This window comes from Salvia hispanica, chromosome 2 (assembly GCF_023119035.1).
Source record: "Salvia hispanica cultivar TCC Black 2014 chromosome 2, UniMelb_Shisp_WGS_1.0, whole genome shotgun sequence".
In the NCBI taxonomy this organism is placed as follows: domain Eukaryota; kingdom Viridiplantae; phylum Streptophyta; class Magnoliopsida; order Lamiales; family Lamiaceae; genus Salvia; species Salvia hispanica.
The window spans coordinates 22,476,951-22,497,513 of NC_062966.1; the positions used below are offsets into that span (position 1 = coordinate 22,476,951).

At 32.9% G+C, this 20,563-nt stretch overlaps 2 protein-coding genes and 2 long non-coding RNA genes across 4 annotated transcripts; 2 read left to right on the forward strand and 2 right to left on the reverse strand.

Annotated features, from left to right (window-relative positions):
• Positions 1-4,868: 4,868 nt before the first annotated feature.
• LOC125204670 lies at positions 4,869-5,991 on the reverse strand. The gene is made up of 4 exons (XR_007173608.1): positions 5,833-5,991; positions 5,698-5,753; positions 5,281-5,322; positions 4,869-5,190 (listed from the first exon to the last, which is right to left on the reverse strand). It is a non-coding gene; the product is annotated as an uncharacterized LOC125204670 (long non-coding RNA).
• A 4,689-nt stretch (positions 5,992-10,680) lies between these two features.
• LOC125208677 (purine permease 3-like) lies at positions 10,681-12,584 on the forward strand. The gene is made up of 2 exons (XM_048108334.1): positions 10,681-11,440; positions 12,094-12,584. Exons 1-2 carry the CDS (start codon positions 10,739-10,741, stop codon positions 12,460-12,462), a joined length of 1,071 nt encoding a protein of 356 aa, XP_047964291.1. The 5' UTR covers positions 10,681-10,738; the 3' UTR covers positions 12,463-12,584.
• Positions 12,585-13,305: 721 nt separating this feature from the next.
• On the forward strand, positions 13,306-15,114 carry LOC125203147 (probable 2-oxoglutarate-dependent dioxygenase AOP1). Its single transcript, XM_048101442.1, has 3 exons — positions 13,306-13,679; positions 13,883-14,216; positions 14,646-15,114. Exons 1-3 carry the CDS (start codon positions 13,339-13,341, stop codon positions 14,883-14,885), a joined length of 915 nt encoding a protein of 304 aa, XP_047957399.1. The 5' UTR covers positions 13,306-13,338; the 3' UTR covers positions 14,886-15,114.
• A 4,124-nt stretch (positions 15,115-19,238) lies between these two features.
• On the reverse strand, positions 19,239-19,655 carry LOC125203385. The gene is made up of 2 exons (XR_007173353.1): positions 19,470-19,655; positions 19,239-19,372 (listed from the first exon to the last, which is right to left on the reverse strand). It is a non-coding gene; the product is annotated as an uncharacterized LOC125203385 (long non-coding RNA).
• Between the last annotated feature and the right edge of the window lie 908 nt (positions 19,656-20,563).

The window sequence follows — 20,563 nt, forward strand, 5'->3', positions numbered from 1 at the left end:
AAAAAAATAAATATGATAAAATCAATATTAGAAAGACAATAAAACTATATTGTTACGTTTCCACATCAAAGTGAAATAATTGCATGTATAGTTGGATGTGTGCCCTTTTGTATTTCTATTTGTCAATAAATAATTGGTTGGGCACACCACCTCATAGTGCCATAATAGTGTGGAAGTACCACTGAATATTTTCTCATCCATTCTCTAACTTGAAGCATTTCGATAAGATCGGATTAGTAAGGATCATGATATTAAGTCCCGCCACTCCCTCATTGGGCCAAAAACACTTGCAAAATGTAACAAGCAATAGTATGTTACGAATAAAACTTACAATTTGGTTAAACAATAGATATTGAACTTAATATGAGATTTTTATTTATATTATAGAACAAAGAGAATTACCAGTACTATTTATTATAATTAATTTAACAAAGGAAGGAAGGAGTTAGCAACTCTAGCTATTTTTATGATCGACATAATGATCAACACCAATAATAAACGTCTTTAATTCATAAACAAGGAATAGAGTTGAAAGAAAAAGAAATTATTAGAAGACTAGTCTATTCAAAATTAAAAATCTAACATTAGAAAAATCACGGAAAATGAGCTAGTAAATCGCTCTTACATTTAATTACTAAACAAAAAAGGAAAATACTACTCCTAAAACATATTAAATAAGAATAAGGGCATTGGAGGCCTGTGAAGATGCTATGCACCATAAATTTAATTAGCCATAATCCTATACGCTTCTTCCGTCAAATTCTCTCCGTCCCAACTTATGTGTTTTTTCGGATCTGCGCACCTTGAAACTCCATTCGTTCCACACATTCTTGTCAAGTCCAAGTTGTAGTGCCCGTAATCTTCGGGTCCTTCGGTTCCACAACAAACTTTCAGATCCATTCCGGCTGTATTGTATATATATATAATCAAATTAATTAATTAGCTCAAACATACGAACATGTTAATTTATTGAAAGATGCATGCATACCATCAACAGAATAAGTTTCTAATGCTTCATATGCTGAGAAATAATCCCCATACACCACAACCACATTAGGGTTTTCAGCTTCTTGGTTGAATTTGTTGATGGCTTCTATCAGTTGAACATTGTGGTAGATTGCTAGATCTTCGTTCACTCCCCACATGTCAGAGTTTCCATAGAAAGCAGTACGATATATCGGAAGTCGGAAGATTGTGTATAGCCCCGGCACCACCACCTTTTTTGCCCCCATACTAACCACCCTCTGAAAAATAACAAATTAAAGTATAATTAGATCAAAATCATACTACATAAAATAGGGGTTTAGTTTTTTTTTTTTAAAGAGGATCGATAATGACTTTTTGGATTTTTGGTCCTCGAACAGAAGACATGATGGCATCCACAACTTTTGGCACCATTGTTTCTATTTCATGGATGGATTTTTCTTGAAATAATGCATAGTGATAGTCGCTACCGCCAAAAGGTCCCATGATAAAAAGCGCGTTTTCGAGTTCAGCGCTTCTTTGATTCATGTTGTTATGGAGGGAGTGGGAGATCGCCGGGTGGCTCTGCAAATGTAGCATTAGAAGCCAACAAAAGGAGGCTGAAAACACAGAGTGCGATAATCGATTTGGTTGAAGAGAAAGCCATGGTTTGAAATTGGAATAGTAGAACAATAATTACAAGATTGATTTAGAGAAAAGAAGCATTGCGTCAATAGTATTTATAGGTAGAGAAATATGCAGATTACAAATAGGATGGTAAATAGATTTTGCGTCATAAATAATTAACACGTCTATTTGAAATTAGTAGTAATAATGTAATTGACTCATGTAATAATTAAAATAACCTATTATAATCGCATTATAAAATATATGATACAAATCTCCACAATATATTTAATTTACAAGAATATATTCAAACGAATCAATAATATGGAGTACTATGGATAACATATCTTAAAATAGATATATAGATTTTGCATCATAGATAATTGATACGTGATTTTATCAATATTACCTTTTATTTTGGTGATTAAGGAGTCATTAACGATGACTCGTTGTCAAACCTTAATAAGCTTCCGGTTATTTAGTTTAATTAGTGAAAACAAATCTAATTAATTAATTAATTAATGGATCCTAGTCCTTGTCATAATTGAAGTGGATAATGTATATATACTTCTCCTTCTCCCTCAATCCAGATATCTCCTGTGTTTTTTTCTCCTGCATATATTAGCTGATCGATCACCGATTTACGCACGTGCATTGTTGTTCTGCAACGCAATAGTTTGCTTCAAACTCGAAGCATGGACAACGATGACAAATTTAAACTACCACCTATATATGTGAGTCAGATGAATGGATTTATGAAACATTATTTTTAGGGTTTTCCCAATTTGATTTCTCAATATGTATTCTCCTACTTAGTGAATTTGTATGAGTTTGGGTTTTCCGCGTAAATTTGAGTATACTTGTGTTGTTCTTGCTTCTTATTTATTTCGTAGATAGTTTTCATCCATGGGTTTTCCGCGGAAATTTTAGTGTTGTTGTGTTGTTCTCGCTTCTTATTATTTCATCGATAGTTTTCATCCATCCACATTTGATGCGGCTACTTTGATCATCCAATGTGTTTAAATTAAGTCATTCTTTCCCAACACTATCTTTACTAGAAATTTGAAGTAGGGTTTATCTAGGTTTAGTCTTGAATTGAAAAGCCAAGAAAGTCCTTATTTTATGGGATTATCACATGTTTGATACATAAGAAAAGCTCGGAAAAGCCATTCTTTAAACTTCACTTCACTATCTACAATTTCTCAGTTTATCGGCAATCTACTAACTAAGATGTTTGTAGGAATTAAAATCGAGGCCTCTTCTCCGATTGCGACCGGTGAATGCCGAGTCGTTTCTCGAATTGTGGGAATCAAGAATGTCAAGAGCCACAATGGCAGACAAGGAGAAGATGAAGGCTTCCCATATTGCAATCAACGCCTTTGCTGTAGGAAACTGGAAGGTAAAAAACCACGAAGTTTGGTAAATTATATCTTAATAACTTTAACATTTTTTTCAATTGTCTCATTTATTTCGATTCGAGGGTAGTTGTGTTGTGCATGATGTGACTAGGCTAATGTTAAAATCATGACATAGTTTGACCAAAAATTGACAAACATTGTGATTTTTCGGACAATTTGCCCTTTTAAAAAATCATTGGTTTCTGCAGAGGAAGTCTACTCACAAAGGCAACTTGACTGCCAAAATCTACTATGCCAAGAAGAAGCTAGTGTGGGAGTTTCTTGATGGGCAATTGAAGACCAAGATGGAAGTTTCGTGGTCCGATATCACTGCCATCGAGACTGGTGTGAACCCTGATAGACAAGGATGGCTTCGAATTCAGGTCTCATTTTCGGCATCCCATCTTTATATCAGCTTTGTAATGAATTGAACATGACTAGTTGAATTAATATGCAGCTGGCTAAGCCCCCTCTCTTCTTCCGAGAAATCGAACCTCAACCGAGAAAGCATACCATCTGGGAGAAGGCAGAGGATTTCACTTATGGTCAGGCCCTACTTTGCAGGTATGCATACATATTTCAATCTCGTATTTCATTCCCCAATCCGTGCGTACGTATATTAAGATTGTCTAACTATAACAGGAGACATAGAGTATTGTTCGCTCCCGAAGATCTTGATAAACACTACGAGAAGCTTATGCTAAACGACGCGCACCTGGCTGAACTTAATAGGAGGACCTTCCCGGCCCATGAATACCCTTATTTCTTCGCAGTTTTTCCATTGCAGGAGACCCCACTACAGCAGCAACAACAGCCAGTTTTGCAGTTACAGAAAAACTCTAACCATCCCACAACATCTTTGAATTCTCCCATTGTTATGCCATCAAAACGTAAATTTGGTCACGCGATGCAGCATCCGCATCAACACCAAGGTCCACTTTTTCCATCAGAGCAGAACTTTGATCGCCCGCAGCAGATACATAGTCGTCCCACAGCAGCTTGGTTTCACCAATCGTTGAATTCTACTGTCACAACACCAGGTATAGTAGCTATATATAGTCACCAATCTTTCGTTATACTAATCCCAACAATATTCTCTTGTGACAGCAAGAAACAATGGTGTAGTGGCATTGTCGGGGAATCAAATTAGCAACGAGGCAACATTGGTCGACTCATCACAACAAAACCAACTACGTGTTCGTCATCAATACTCATCTCCTCAGCAGCATTCCGAACACAATGAGATGGCTACCCCTTACATGAATGCCCCAAGTAGTTCGGTTCAAGAAAACCAACAACTCGTTCATCAAGAGGAGTATTCATTTCATCAGCAACATTCTGAGATCCCAAATAGTTTATCTCATCTTCAGCATTTTGAGAGCCGGAGTAGTTCATCTCATCAGCAGCATTCTGAGATCCCAAGTAGTTCGGTTCAACAAAACCAATTTCTTGTTCCACAGCAGCATTCTGAGATCCCAAGTAGTTCTGTGCAGAGTGGCTCAGCAACTGGTGAGCAATCCTTGGATGATGCAATATACATGCTAGAGAATGAAGCACAATGGGATGCTGGCGGTGTTCCTTGTTACGTGCACAGTATAATTGGGTGCTTCACTTGCACTACTGACACTTAGATATTTTCTCCCTTGATCTGTCTATTGGTTAGATTACATCTTGGTAATAGCATGCATGAGTTTTTTTTTATTTTTTATTTTTATTTTGGTAATCTATTAAGTGCCAAGTATATATGTGTAGATACTTTATTGTAATCTAAAAGCTTCAATACAGGTTAACCCATGTTATATTTTTGGACAATAACTAAGAATTTTGCAAATACATTTGTGTTATGATCTCATAAAGAGTTCCAATGAAGTTGAGCTAATCTTCTCAATAATACAACTTAGGATATATCAAATAATTCATAGTACATAACCATTCAATAAAAATTGCTACCAGAAACGGAAGAGAGATACATTCAGACACAAGCCATTTCATAACAATCTTATATCCAGTAACCATAAGTAGGCACAAAAATAACATGTTTAAATAGCATACATAAAAATCGACGAACACGACAGCAATGGCAAGCAACGAGCTAGCTGTTTCACCAAGTCACGTTCAGGACTCACTTTTTGCCACTCTTCTTCAAACCAGAACCTCCAAATGCCCCTTTCTGCTGAGCCTTTGCCTTGAGCTCCTTAAGAGCCTGGCCAAGAACATGAAATACGATTATCAATTATCATCGGAGATATTAGAGACGGATCCAGAATTCAATTATGCAGAGCAAATAGTTTACCTTCTCCTCTTCTTTCTTCTTTTGAATATTAGCCTTGTCAGTCTGCAAAATTAAAAAAGGAAATAAGAAAAGCCATCCAAAGAAGCATATGCTTATTCCAATATTTTCAAGTATCTTGAAAATTAAAGTAATACAGCTCAGGAAAACAATACATGTACAATTTTAACATTTAGTATGCAATCTCTTGCTCATCAAGAACAAAAACAAGAGAGAAACAATGTGAGAAAATTTGTTCTAAGATCATGGATTTGGTGGGTAGGAAGTTCAATTTCAACATTATGCAACAAATATAATTCAAATGAAAGCAATAATTCAGAGAACTTTATACATTCATAACACAACATTTTCCTTAAGATGCCACAGATGCACACACACACACACACGCACAAAACAGGAAACATAGTTAAAAATCAATACCTCGTCATACTCTTTCTTTTCAGCCTTAGGTTGCTTCAAAGGCTTGGCTTTTCCACCTGATTCAGGGCAACAAAATAAAAAATACAGCAATAAAAATCAGTAGGAAACAGTTGCGCGTATTAGATGAAGAAGTACCTTGCTTGGATGACATGATTGAATGATTTGGTTAGGATTTCGCAGTGATCGCAAAATTGAGCTTCGGATTAAAGAGATCAGCACGATACCCTAATCGAATTCGTCAGAATCAATTTGGGAAATTTTCTGGAATTCAGATGAGCTTTTTTATACAGCTCCGTGAATTCATACGGATTTACTGTTCTGCCCTCCCATGTTCCAATGGACGAAGTTATTTTGAAAAGGATATTTTTGTAAATTGAACAGCCATGAAATTTTGAAATTTTAAACATTATTCCAATTCAACAAAGGATGTAGAGGTAATAAGAAAAAAAATAAATGAATTAAATGTTTTACCAAATCAATCGAATTTTGTCAGAATCGAAATTATGGCAGATTTCATCATACTTATTGCTGAGTGGAAACTATAAGATTTATTAAATTACTACATATAAGTTGATTTTTGTATTTCTAGCTTTTTTGTAATTTAACATTTTTTCGACGTTAATAAATTTATTTATCTTGCCATTTTATCCATGACTTCTTATTTACTGACCTTATGATTTTATTTTAGTAATTTTGTACTTTCATAACCAAGTAAGAACAAATACATGTTCCGGATGTGTTATGATTTCCATGCCACATATTTTGAAGTTGTGTTCAAGCTAGAAAATGAGAATTTACAACAATAATGATATTCACGACATGATTACTTTAGTGGGGAGGACAAGATGATACGAACGATGTTGGAGTTGGAACATGACAAGATATTGTTCGTTGTGATCAACTTCACAAATTTTGTTTTCTAGATCCGTCACTGTATAGAATCACTCAATTTGAAATGACAAATGTGGGATTGGATAATCAATTTATTAGGTGCTATCCTACCAATTTAAAAATAATGTCTATAAATTTATTTCGAAAAGTTATAGGTGTAATTAAAAAGAAAAAAAAGGTAATACTATTAAGTTATTAACCCTTAATACGAATGCATAAATATACCATGGAAAAGGATGACGCTATGTTCTATTCAGAAAATGGGCCTGGACTTGGTTTTAACTTTGGATTGGGCTTTTGAACTAATCGTCATTTCTCAAATGGGCTAGCTTTGAAATTGGGATGGATATAGTAAATAAATAAAATCGGTATTACCTAATGTTATTTTTATTTCAACTTAAATAATAGAATCATAGTTAAATATCATTTTGCTTTGATCCCGAGTCGTCTTTTTTTTTACTGTTCCATTGTAATTGTGTAATTTTTTTAGAAAAAATTCAACAAATTCATGCTTAAATGGGAAGGAGGGGATACTTTAAGAAATGAATAAATTATTATTCAAATAAATCATAATCAGACCAACAATATTGTCCAACTGAAAGATGGTGTGAGGAGGATCGAATATTCCAAAATTGAGTACTTGATCCCGCTGCATATTCGCCACTTCACCCTAGTTAAGATATTATTAATTTGGTTGCGATTTTATTATTGATAAATAAGCATTTGTTAAATTAACAATTTTAGAAATTGACTGAAATCTAAAATATTAACGTAGGCAGTGAGCAGTGGGCACGGGTTATATGGCCTTAATTTTAAATGAATTTGTATTTTTATATCCAATTTTTATATTCAATTAAGAATAGGTACTATATACTAATATCCAATTGATTTTATTAATAATAAAATATCACTACTTTTATATGGATAGCCTATTTATTTGAAAATTTTAGTTTGTGATATATATGGACTTTTGACATCTTAAATTATGCTCAATAGCCTAGTATATTTATTAGAAATTAAAATAAAAAAAAAAAATAAAGATACACAGTCAACAACTGACTTCAAGGATATATATAGATTTCGTGGATCCAGTTCAGAATAAGGGATATACTTTCATTCCAATTGTTTTTATTAGTATTATATAATCATTGAATATTAATTATATGTCTAATTATGTACTCCTAAACTAATTAATATTGACCATCATTTTTCCTAAATAAGAAAACATTTGTTTGGGATTTGAAGCCAATAGGAAGAACCAAAATGTCGCATTTTCCACCTCAACTTGATAGTAGTGGCTTCTGATATGCTATCATCGTTTGCTATATGATTGTGTGATATAGACGACTTGGTTGTATATCGGCTAATAAGCAAAATGAAAATCAATCTTTTAATTTAGATCCTTTATATTTTTATTTAAATTAATCAAATACAAAATTATCATATTCCAACTGTTTTATAAATCCAAAAGGCTCTAAATTGAGCTCGAGGAAAAAAAAAACCAAGAGTAGCAATGTGATGCACTAGTGAGCAATAAATATAAAGAATTTTAAGAAAAATGGATTTAAATAAATGATTTGCTGATTTAAAGAGATAGTGACGACTAGGCCTGTCAAAATGGATATCGGGTATTGAATACCCGATATCCAAACCCGAAAAAGTCGGGTATTTGGATACCCAAAACCCGATTTTTCGGGTATCGGATCGGGATCGGGTAGTGAGAATTTTGGATGACCCGATACCCGATCGGGTATACCCGAATTCCCGATTTGTTTTTAAAATTAATAAAAAATATATATTTTTATAATTAAATGTAATTTAATTTCTTAATTATATGTGAATGGATGAAAGATGTTAATATGTAATTTAATTTCTTATTGTGGATGAATGAAAGATGTAATTTTTATTTAATTTCTTAATTTAATTTTTTATTTTGGATGGATGAAAATGAAAATACAATTTAATTTTTTAATTATATGTGGATGGATGAAAGATATTAATATGTAATTTAATTTCTTACATGTGGATGGATGAAAAATGTTAATATGTAATTTAATTTCTTAATGTAATTTAACTAATGAATTTTGTATTTCTCAAAGTTTGTAATTATTTTCTCTAAAATTCGATCTATTACACGAATTTTGTATTTCTAAAAATTTGTGGTGATTTTCTCTTAAATTGAAACTACTACAACAATTTTGTAAATCTAAAAGTTTGTAGCTATTTTCCCTTGAATACTACTTCAACTTTGTATTAAATTCGAAATAAATAGTAGTATTAAATAAACTCTAAAAACTGTAGTAAATAATTTTCTAAAAAATCAAAAATCAAAATCACAATCGGGACTGGATATCCGATTTTTCGGGACTGGATACCCGAGTCGGGTATTTGGGTATCCGAAATCAAATTCGGATCGGATATCAGGTATTGAATTATGGGAATTTCGGGATCGGGTACCCGAAAATTTCGGATCGGATATCCGCAGGTACCCGATTTGACAGGCCTAGTGACGACCGAGATAAGTGCATTTTTTCAGAATTGAAATACGTGATAATCACAAATAGCAAAAAAACAATGTATTTTTTAGAATTGAGTATGTGATAATCACAATTAGCAAGAAAAAAAAACTCAAGTATGACATACAAACTAAACCAATTTATGTTAGAAAATTTTTCTATGATCAAAATCAATACCATAAAGTACTGACAACAGAAAACCTTAGAACTTGAAAGGTTAGCCGGAAAAACCATGAACATCCAATTTATTCTCAATTATATTATCATGTGATAAAAAAATTGGCCGTCTTTCAATCGAATAAAAAGGATGACATCGTTTAACTCGGCGACAATGACATCCACCCACGATTTATCGGTTTCCACATCACAGACCATTCCAAACTCCATGTTTTTCCAATTGATTTTGAAAAACTACGGGATGAAGCTCAATTTAACCAAATTTCCTGATTTTTCCGACAACCAACCCAATCATAAAATATTATTCCAACAGGGAGTAAAACGTTAAATGTGGAGTAGTTGATAAGGTTTGATGGGACAAATACTAATGAATAAAAATTATAATATAGTTCAAAATCTCTGGACATAACCTGTCAAACGGCCAACATCGTCTTATGATTAGTCTAAAATCATGTTACAAGACAAATTAGGTAGTCATATCCTATGACTGTCCTTGTACAAATCATGTTCTTTGCGTATATGCTTCTGCCTAAATCTTTTGACTTTTTCTTTTAATTGATTGCGCTAAACACCATTTAGGTATATGTGAATACAGCTTAATTAGCCACATTTGTTAATGTTCATATCATCGACATTGTTTTTCTCATTTTTTAGTATACTAGCTAATTACATCTTATCTAAGTTCGATTGTAACTACATTTTGGATAATCCAAACATAGAATTTGCAATTTTTTTCTATGAACAAATAACAAACTGCTGATTAACTGAGTCCATAAAGAATGGGAACAATATGAACATCAAGAACAACAATACAATATCAAAGATGCAAAAGTTAACAAAAGAACCAAATATACCACCATCTTATTTAAAGTGACATATTTTAATTTTGAAATATAACATTCAAAGTGATAACTGTTCCATGTAATTAATAGAGTCGTGTTATATTCCTTTTTCGGGACGTTCAAACACAATGGAGTCATTTCTATATTTGTCAAAAGATTACTATACACTTTCTTTCATACTTTTTCCTATCTCATATTATATTCTCTCTTCATCTCTCTTACTTTGTTCACTCCACTTCATATATTAAATATCTACCGTGCCAAAAAGAATTGTCTCTATTAACATGGAACGGAGGGAGTACATTTCTATAGAATACACTATTTATTCTAAAAAAACACTACATAAAATCTCTTGACGAATAAGAAATGTGTTTCTTTAAGTGAGACAGAAGGGTAATATACATAAAAAAGCAATGTCAAGCCCAACCATTTCCTTGAGTAAAAGTATCGATATCGCAAAACACAACACATCCAAACAACATCTACACATCAAACAAATAAGAGGTCTTTATTCAAATGTATTAGTACTATAAATTAAGGGATTAAGTCATGGAAATTCCACAATTTATTTCAATAAACAATATTCCCCCTAAAAAAAAGGAGGGAAGAACCAAAATGGAAGAAGACCAAGCCGCCGCCACAAAGAAGGTCTATCTAGCCATCAACATCCTCCTCCTCGCCATCGGCAACTGCGGCGGCCCCCTCATCATGCGCCTCTACTTCCTCCGCGGCGGCAAGCGCATCTGGCTCTCCTGCTGGCTCGAGACCCTCGCCTGGCCCCTCCTCCTCCTCCCCCTCCTCGCCGCCTACACCCGCCGCGCCGCCGGCGAATCCACCCCCATCGTCCTCATGCGGCCGCGCGTGATTCTCGCGGCGGCGGCGATCGGCACGATGACCGGCTTCGACGACTACATGTACGCGTACGGCGTGGCGCGGCTCCCCATCTCGACGTCGGCGCTCGTGATCGCCACGCAGCTGGCGTTCACGGCCGGGTTCGCGTTCGTGCTCGTGCGGCAGCGCTTCACGGCGTACACGGTCAACGCGGTCGTGCTGCTTACACTCGGGGCCGTGGTGCTTGGGCTCCACTCGAGCGGGGACCGGCCCGAGGGGGAGACGAGCAGGGAGTATCTGATGGGGTTTTTCCTCACGCTGGCGGCGGCGGCGCTCTACGGCCTCATCCTGCCGCTGGTGGAGCTGACGTACAAGCGGGCGAAGCAGGCGCTCACGTACACCCTCGTGTTGGAGATTCAAGTTGTCATTTGTTTCTTCGCCACCGTAGTTTTGACGGTCGGGATGATCGTCAACAAAGATTTCCAGGTAAATCGAAGCTCTGACAGAAATTGCGTCGAAAAGTAGCAGTTGCAGATTCTCATATTTCAAAAAGAAGTTTATCGTCGAAGAGAATAAAGTAAATGAAAGAATAGAAAATAAATGTGCAAAATTTTGTCAAAAAAATGACTTACTCGGTTTGTCCCACTAAATTTGCCATGTTTTGACTAGATAGGAGGTTTAGAAAATGCATTCTCTCCGTCTATAATTAAATGCCTTATATCTGACTGGTACGAGTTTTAAAAAATTGTGTGACTTTATAAAATAAAGCGGATAGAAAAAATTAGCGGAATGTTGGTCCTATTTTTATATATTGATTTTATAATAAAATGTGGGTTGAGTGAGTTAGTGGAATGTAGGATCACTTACTAAATATAGTAAATGCGAAATGAGACATTTATTGGCGGACGGACGAAAAAGGAAAAATATGACATTTAATAGCGAACTGTGGAAGTACAATACTAGGAAATCAGTTGAAAAAGTTGGTGGAACGTGAGTCATATTTTCAAAATAGAAAAAAAAAAGTCAATCAACTAGCTCTAAAGCATAGTATTTTTTAAAATTGAGTATTAAATGCAACTTAGCTGGTAATACGTTTCGTTTCGTTTCGTCTCTAACATTACGATTGGATTGTTTTGAAGGCAATCTCGAGAGAAGCGAAAGAATACGAGCTTGGGGAGACAAAATACTATGTTGTTCTCGTTGGCATAGCCATATTTTGGCAATGCTTTTTCTTGGGTGCAATTGGAGTCATCTTTTACTCATCATCGCTTTTATCAGGCATTGTCATCACTTGCCTTCTTCCCGTTACTGAATTATTAGCTGTTGTTTTCTATCATGAGAAATTCCAAGCAGAAAAGGGCATCTCTCTCTTTCTCTCGATTTGGGGCTTTGTGTCCTATTTCTATGGTGACATCAAACACAACATTATGATGAAGAAGAAGCAGCACAAAGACGACAATGTGCAGACTGAAGAAACACAATTGGCTGATCAAACTTGTATACCTTGATTGATCATTCCTTTTTTATGATGTTTATATGTATGGATTTGCTTACTCTGTTTTGGTTTAGATATGTATTGATTTTAATAATAGAATGCCTTAAGGTATTTCTATTGTCTCTTTTCTCTTTATTTTTCATATTTATACTTTTTCCAAGCATATAATGAACGTATGTGTTTAATCTACTCGAAAATAAATTAACATTCAATTTATTCTGAAGTTTATAGTAAAATCAAGTTTTCAATTCAAAAAATGATTATTGTCCATTCACCCATTTCAAGTTACTTTCCAATAACAAAACCATTTATTTCCCATTTAAGGTTGCTTTCCAACAAATTCGTCAAAAATGATTATTTTTTCTGTTTTCTCTCATTTATTTTCATTATTATAGCATGGAGTACTTTTTTTTTCAGGCATGAATTCGATAAAGAAATTATAGCTTTTCAAATAAGATATGTAAATATTCTTAATTAGGTTGGACAATAAGTCTATATCATATCTTGAAATTTTTCAAACTTATAACCTTAGAAAAGAATTAGAAAATCTTCAAGAAATATATGTCTTCTCAAAGAAAAAATCTTCAAGATTAAATCTACATATTTATTTGTTCAATCTTAGCTAACTATGGACCCAAAAATGTACTATTTCAGACGCAATTTGTTTTAACCTTTAACTTCCCCAAAACATGTTGTAAACATAAACATCATGAAACCCATTATTGCACTGAATCTTATTCTAATCTAAACAAGAAACATATCTCAGAATAACTTGATCTTTAATTATCTTCTCATTACAAATATCTGAGTTACTAATCAATTTTCCAACATCAATATAATTATTCAAAATTAGAAACCATATAGACCTTGTTCTTCATTTTACAAAAAAATGGGCTCAAAAACCCAAAAACTTCCTCTAATAAACTTGTCCAATTTGAGAGAGGAAAACTGGGAATCTGTGAAAATCCAAGTAAGGCAAGCATTGGAAGAATTCGGTTGCTTCGAAGCTATATATGATCATATCCATCTTCATCTCCAAAAAAAAGTTCTTGATGGATTGAAACAACTGTTTGATCTTCCTTTACAAGTCAAATTATGCAACAAAGCACAAAAGCCTTACCACGGCTATGTTGGACAAATTCCGAGCCTCCCGCTCTACGAAAGTTTGGGGATCGAAGACGTGACGTCTTTCACTAACCTCATGTGGCCCGAAGGCAATCCATCTTTCAGGTACGAGCTCATCATGTTTTACTAGTAGAGTGATACGCATAATCAGTGGCTGACGCAGAAAAAATATTGATAGAAGGTTCTAATATATTTTTTCTTACATACTAAAAAAACAATAGAAAAATTGATAGAATTAGACAAAGGTATACATACTTGTGAGATAATTTTTTCAATTGGCAAATGTGTTAATTTTCTACTTTTACCAGGGAGACTATTCAATCCTATAGAGAGAACTTGGTGGAATTAGACAAGATTGTGAGGAAGTTGGTGTTGGAAAGCCTTCAACTAGGGAAATACATGGATGATCACCTGAACTCGACCAACTACGTTGTTCGAGTTCAGAAGTATGATAGCCCTCCAAACCATGAGGCCGGTCAACCGGGATTATTACCTCATACAGACAAGAACATTCTCACTATATTGCAGCAGCTTAATCAGGTTTGTGGATTGGAAATTCTCACTAAAGATGGCAAAAATTGGATCAATGCACAACCAACTTCTCCCTATTCTTGCTTTGTCTTTGTTGGAATCTCTTTCCATGTAAGTCCTTCACTTATTCTTGATTTTGACTGTCTTTCTCGGTTAGTTGCTAATTAACCACATTCATGAATCAAATCTATGAACCCAAAATAGAGAATGGCCTAAAATTAAATGGGAAAAGATGCAAATTAAGAAAAAAGGGGCCTAAAAAGAGTTTAATTAAATGATGCAAACGGCATCGTTTTTAGTCACATGTACAACAATCTTTTTGTAGAATCGACGTTTTATTCACGTTGTAAAATCGAGCTTCCACGTCACCACAAATTTCATCAAAAATTAGTTTTGTGGGAAGATTGCGTGGCAAATTATAAATTAATTCGCAGGATTTGAAAGTTATGAGATTATTCAGAAGTTAAGCAAACTAAAGTTATAGTACTCAACTACATATTGGATTTGATTAATAATATACATGATTGAATTAATTTGCAGGCATGGACAAACGGCCGATTGCATTCTCCCCTTCACAGAGTGACGCTGACCGGGGACGAAGCTCGATACTCGATTGGATTATTTTCGGTCCCGAAAGAGGGGAGCATAATCAAAGCCCCAGATGAGATGGTGGACGACGATCACCCTTTACTCTATAAGCCCTATGATCATCACAAGTTTATTGAAATTACTAGCTTAGAGGCTTCTCCAAATTCTCTCAAGGATTATTATGGAGCCTAAACTCTACATATTTATTGATAATCTTGAACAAATTTATGTTAGTTAATTTATTTATATATATGCGTGTGTTAAATTATTATGCATAATATGTAAAACTATTCCTAATAAGTTCCTTATTTATCTGGTCATAGTTAAAACACATGTTTTATCAAGTGGTTGTAGAGGCTCCAGGGCGTGGTCCGAAATCTAATGGGCCTTGGGTTTAGATTTGTATAGATACGTTGTTGGATTAGTTTACGGCTTAATTTTGATCTGATTATGGAGTAATTTTCTTCAAGATCTTTTTAATATTCTCCATCCCATAAAAATATATGCACTTTATATTTTCGTCCGTCATAAAAAATATGAGAATTGCTATTTATGGGAAGTATATGTTATCCTCACCTCATTACTCTCACACATCAATTTATTTATAACTTATACCACTATGACTCACTATTATTCTCGTGTTATTTCAAATACGCATTTTTTATCGGACAGAAGAAGTAACATTTTTTTCTAATATAATTATCCATAAGCCATAACTATTTTGCGTCTATATAAAATTTAAATTAACAATTATGCTATTATATTTATAGTGAACTGTGCATAAGACTTCCTCCTTCCTCAAAAATTAACAAACTTATAAATGACATGGGTTTTAATGTGCATGTCTGAGAGTGGTGAAAAAAGTAAGAAAGAGAGAAGGAAAAAAGCAAAGTAGTCTTAATAGATTATGATATCCACATTGTTAGTTAGTGGTGTGTAATTGGTTAAAATTTTCTAGATTTAAATTTAGTCTAGTTATGAGGACAATCCAAAGATAAAATTAATTTATTCTCAATTCAAATAATATTATAATGGGAATTAATAAAAAAAAAAGGAACCTTAGACATAACAACTAAAATGTTGATATCTCTCTAATTCTTTTCATTTATCCAATTTTTGTTAATTTCTTGGGAGTGGAGACGGAGTAGAAGCGCCGCCACATTTCACGGTCTCACACATGCTCACACAATCACTAACCTTCGTCACATCTGTAATATGATAAGATCAACTGAATTAATATTATATATTCATTACTAAATGAATTGCAAATATTGAGGATACTAATATATAAAAGGGAAAACAGCTATAAAAACAATTCTAAAACTCTATCAAATTTTGGCCTGTCCCGAAATTTTAAAATATAATCTTAAAAATCGTAAAGTTTGGATTTATTTCTAATTATTCTACGGCCAAAATATTTGCTTGCCTATGTGTAACTTCTACGTATGATATAGTTACATCATATAGCTTACTGGAGATAACGTTTGCATATGATTTCCTAAACGCCATTTCAACAATAATATTCCACGTGTGATAAATGCAAAAAGATTCCAAGCCCTATGATTTTTTCAACTGGTGTTTATGTTACAAGATGGACCAAACTTCATGATTTTTTCTATGCACTAATAAAAATGAAATGAAAATAAACTAATTTTTTCGACACACTAAAATGACAAAAAAAATTATTATAGTTAAGGGACGGAAAGTAACAAGAACATATGAATGTACAAGATGCAATTAAATACATACCATCCCCAAATTTGGCACATTGATCAACTGCACAACCATAATTGCAGTAGACCTTGCTTGAAGCATCAAAATTAGCCTCAAAATCTTTATTAAGGATACATTTGGCTAAACAGTTTGCTCCACATATAAATTTATCTGATTCGAAAGCACAACCAATAACACATATTCCAAAGCATCCCTTGAAATCAGCTGTTGCTTGACCTGCAAATACTAACATCAATACAAACACCACAATTGCAGCTTTGCTTTGATACATAATTAATAAATTGTGATATTCTTTATATGAATATTTAGTCTTGGATTGATGATTGTTAGGGACTTATTTGCTTCATATATATAGAGGTAAAAACAATGTTTATTTATGTTAAAAATTTATATAAGAGAAATTGTCTCGAGTGTAACAACTATTCAACTATAGATTGGGATATATACTAAAGAAAAGGTAAGTATTAGTTATGCTTTGACTGAAAAGGTAAGAATTAGTTATGCTTTGACTGAAAAAGGTAAGGTTAAAGAAATTCAGGTTAATGATAAGGTTTATTTATGTTTAAAAAAATTATATATGAGTAAATTGTCTTGATTGGAATGGATACAAGTGAATTTAATAACAACTATTTAACTACATATTGGGATATATATTGGGTAGTAGTGCTACCATAGATAGGATAACACCATTCCATCAATATAGTCCGTTAAATCTCATTTATGGACGCCTAGGATTAAATTTCGTGAACAGAACACAGGTTGCGTATTAGATATTGCAGTCTACTATATTAGATATTGTAGTCGTGGTAAACTGCAATATTGTTGTGGTAAAACTGCAATATTCAATGAATAACACTGCAATCTGGTAACTTAAAATTAGAAATTTCCTATTTTACCCCTCCGCGTTTTTACACGTGGCAGCATGACTAGCACACGATTTTCAGATCCAATGGCCTAAAATGGTGGTATGGTGTTACAATAAAGAGGGTTGTCATATATATAGGATGTGAGGTCATGGAGGTCATGTTAAGATCATTTTATGTCATGCTTATTATAATGACATAAAAATAAGCTTACGATGACCTAAAATGACATATGTATGCTTGGTTCTGTATTTTTGTATTAAGAATGAGTTTTACATAGACTCATTCTTAATACAAAACTACAGAACCAAGCATACATATGTCATTTTAGGTCATCGTAAGCTTATTTTTATGTCATTATAATAAGCATGACATAAAATGATCTTAACATGACCTCAAACCCAAATTTTATAATATGACCTAAAACTGCTTTATAATGACCCACTGTGTTTTTCTTTAATTATTGACCATTAGATTGAAAAATCTCATGGTTAGGATTTGGTCTGGATTTTGTATTGAGATGCATTTTTGTATTGATCATTTTCCTATATCTCATGGTTAGGATTTGGTTTGGATTTTGTATTGAGATGCATTTTTGTATTGATCATTTTCCTATATATATATATATATATAGGATTGTGATCAATTGAGATTTTTTATGCTAATTGATAAATGAGATGCAATATCAGCCACTCATTTTTATTAAATGAGTGGTCCAGATTTTTCCACATGGAAAATATCTTTAGATTAATTAATTATGAAAGGGTAGAATGGTAATATCATGGTAAATTTTATTCAATAAATATTTTTTAAAATTTTTAATTTTAATTTTTTATTAATTTTTTTTAAAATTTTTTAAATTATTTGTTATTTTTTTAAATTTTTTTTTATTTTTTTAAAAACTTTTTTTTTAAAATTTTTATTTTTCAACTACATATACAATTCATGTCAACTACACACATATAATGTCAACTATGAGTACAATCCATGTCAACCACACACACAATTCATGTCAACTACACACATATAATGTCAACTATGTGTACAATCCATGTCAACTACATATACAATTCATGTTAACTACACAATATAATGTCAACTACATGTACAATTCATGTCAAATAGTATTTAAAGTTGTTGACATTTGATGTGTAGTTGACATGAATTGTATATGTAGTTGAAAAAAAAAAATTAAAAAAAATAAAAAAATGAAAAAAAAATTTAAAAAAATTTAAAAAAAGTAAATTAAAAAAATTAATAAAATTACAATTATACCCCTCCGTTGACATAAAATACATGCTGTTGACATTTCACAAATATTCTGGATGAGTGGCTGAGATTGCATCTCAATTCTCAATTAGGTTGATAAATCTCAACCTAACAAGACCCTATATATATAGGGATATATATAGGGATGCATTAATATGACAATTAATTATCATAATAGTTTTAAGTGGTTAAAGGAATCTTATGTAATGATGGGATTTGTATTAATTTGTCTTTTTAAGGGATAGTATTTGAGAAATTTAGAGGTTACAATATATAGGATGTGATTCATTAGTTAATACATCGGCTCACTATTAAAAAAATTCATTAAGAGCATTCTGTAATGTAAGAGATGAAAGTATTATTTTTTCATCTAGACAAAATAATCTTGCAATAATATATTTGTACATAACATAAACATGATTTTATTCGAGATTTGATTTTATTCGAGATTAAATTTAGAACGTACATTTCCGGATTTATTGGTTAAGACTCATAGTGTAACACTCCGAGTTTTCGTGCACTAGTTTTAGAGTATAAAAAAAAATTAGACGAAAAGACGATTGGAATTAAAATGCAAGGAAATTTAAGTTTGTAAACTAGTACAATTTTTTGGAAGAAGGAAAAGAGAATAAATTAGTATAAAGTACAACACATGCTATACAAAGTGGATACATGGAGCTACAAGTAAGATTCCTTTCAAAGCTACATTTCTACGGTACAAGATCTTATACTCTACTCTCTTCTCTTCCCCATCCTTCTCGAATTTGGCATCCCATAAGACTCCAAATTTGACAACCAATAACACCAAGGATCCTGCAAAAATTTAACACCAAAAGGATTATTAGAAATAGGCTTCACAAAGACTCAAGGTTGGAGACTTCTCCAAAATAGCAAGTATGACCAAACTTACACAAAAATGGTATACAATTGGATAAACACAAGGAAGAGACAAGCTGGCAGCCCCAAAAATAGGAGCCTTTGCCCCCAAGACTTGCACAATTAAGTAAATAAATATGATGCCAAGAAAGAGATGGAGCTGGCAGCCAAATATGGGAGTCTTTGTCCCCAAGTTTCCAACACAAGAGGCCTATATAAGCAGCCAGGGGCGGAAGGAGGGTGGGGCCAGGGGGGCCCATGGTCCCCCACCAATTCTAAAAAAAAACTAGGGGTATTTTAGTAATTTTACATTAATTATAATTTTTAATATAAATATATATATATATATATATATATATATATATATATATATATATATATAGGGTCTTGTTAGGATGAGATTTTTGGGCATAATTGAGAAATGAGATGCAATCTCAGCCACTAATTCACAAGATTAACTTAATGTCAACAACTATCACATTATGTCAACACGGGGGTATAATTGTCTTTTCATTAAATTGTATTTGAAATCATTTTCTAAAATCCTCTCTAAAACTCTAGCTGCAAAGTCTTCAAATATTCAAATCTTCAAATCTTCAAATCTTCAACATTCAAATCTTCAAATCTTCAACATTCAATAAAATAACACTTATTAAAATTTCAACAACTAAAAAATAACACTTATAATTCACATATCAATACCGAGAATATCGAATGTCAACAACTCGTATTAAAATGTCAACAACTAACAAATAATACTTACTATTCACATATCAATATCGAGAATATCGAATGTCAACAACTCGTATTAAAATGTCAACAACTAACAAATAACACTTACAATTCACATATCAATATCGAGAATATCGAATGTCAACAACTCGTATTAAAATGTCAACAACTAAAAATAACACTTACAATTCACATATCAATACCGAGAATATCGAATGTCAACAACTCGTATTAAAATGTCAACAACTAACAAATAAACTTTACAATTCACATATCAATACCGAGAATATCGAATGTCAACAACCCGTATTAAAATGTCAACAACTAACAAATAATACTTATAATTCACATATCAATATCGAGAATATCGAATGTCAACAACTCCTATTAAAATGT

Excerpts from the sequence above, each read along its gene's own strand:
- LOC125208677 (XM_048108334.1), top strand. The coding sequence starts at position 10,739 with ATGGAAGAAGACCAAGCCGCCGCCACAAAGAAGGTCTATCTAGCCATC. Across the intron at positions 11,441-12,093 it reads TCGTCAACAAAGATTTCCAG|GCAATCTCGAGAGAAGCGAA; the intron begins GTAAATCGAAGC and ends ATTGTTTTGAAG.
- LOC125203147 (XM_048101442.1), top strand. The coding sequence starts at position 13,339 with ATGGGCTCAAAAACCCAAAAACTTCCTCTAATAAACTTGTCCAATTTG. Across the intron at positions 13,680-13,882 it reads GAAGGCAATCCATCTTTCAG|GGAGACTATTCAATCCTATA; the intron begins GTACGAGCTCAT and ends TACTTTTACCAG. Across the intron at positions 14,217-14,645 it reads TTGTTGGAATCTCTTTCCAT|GCATGGACAAACGGCCGATT; the intron begins GTAAGTCCTTCA and ends ATTAATTTGCAG.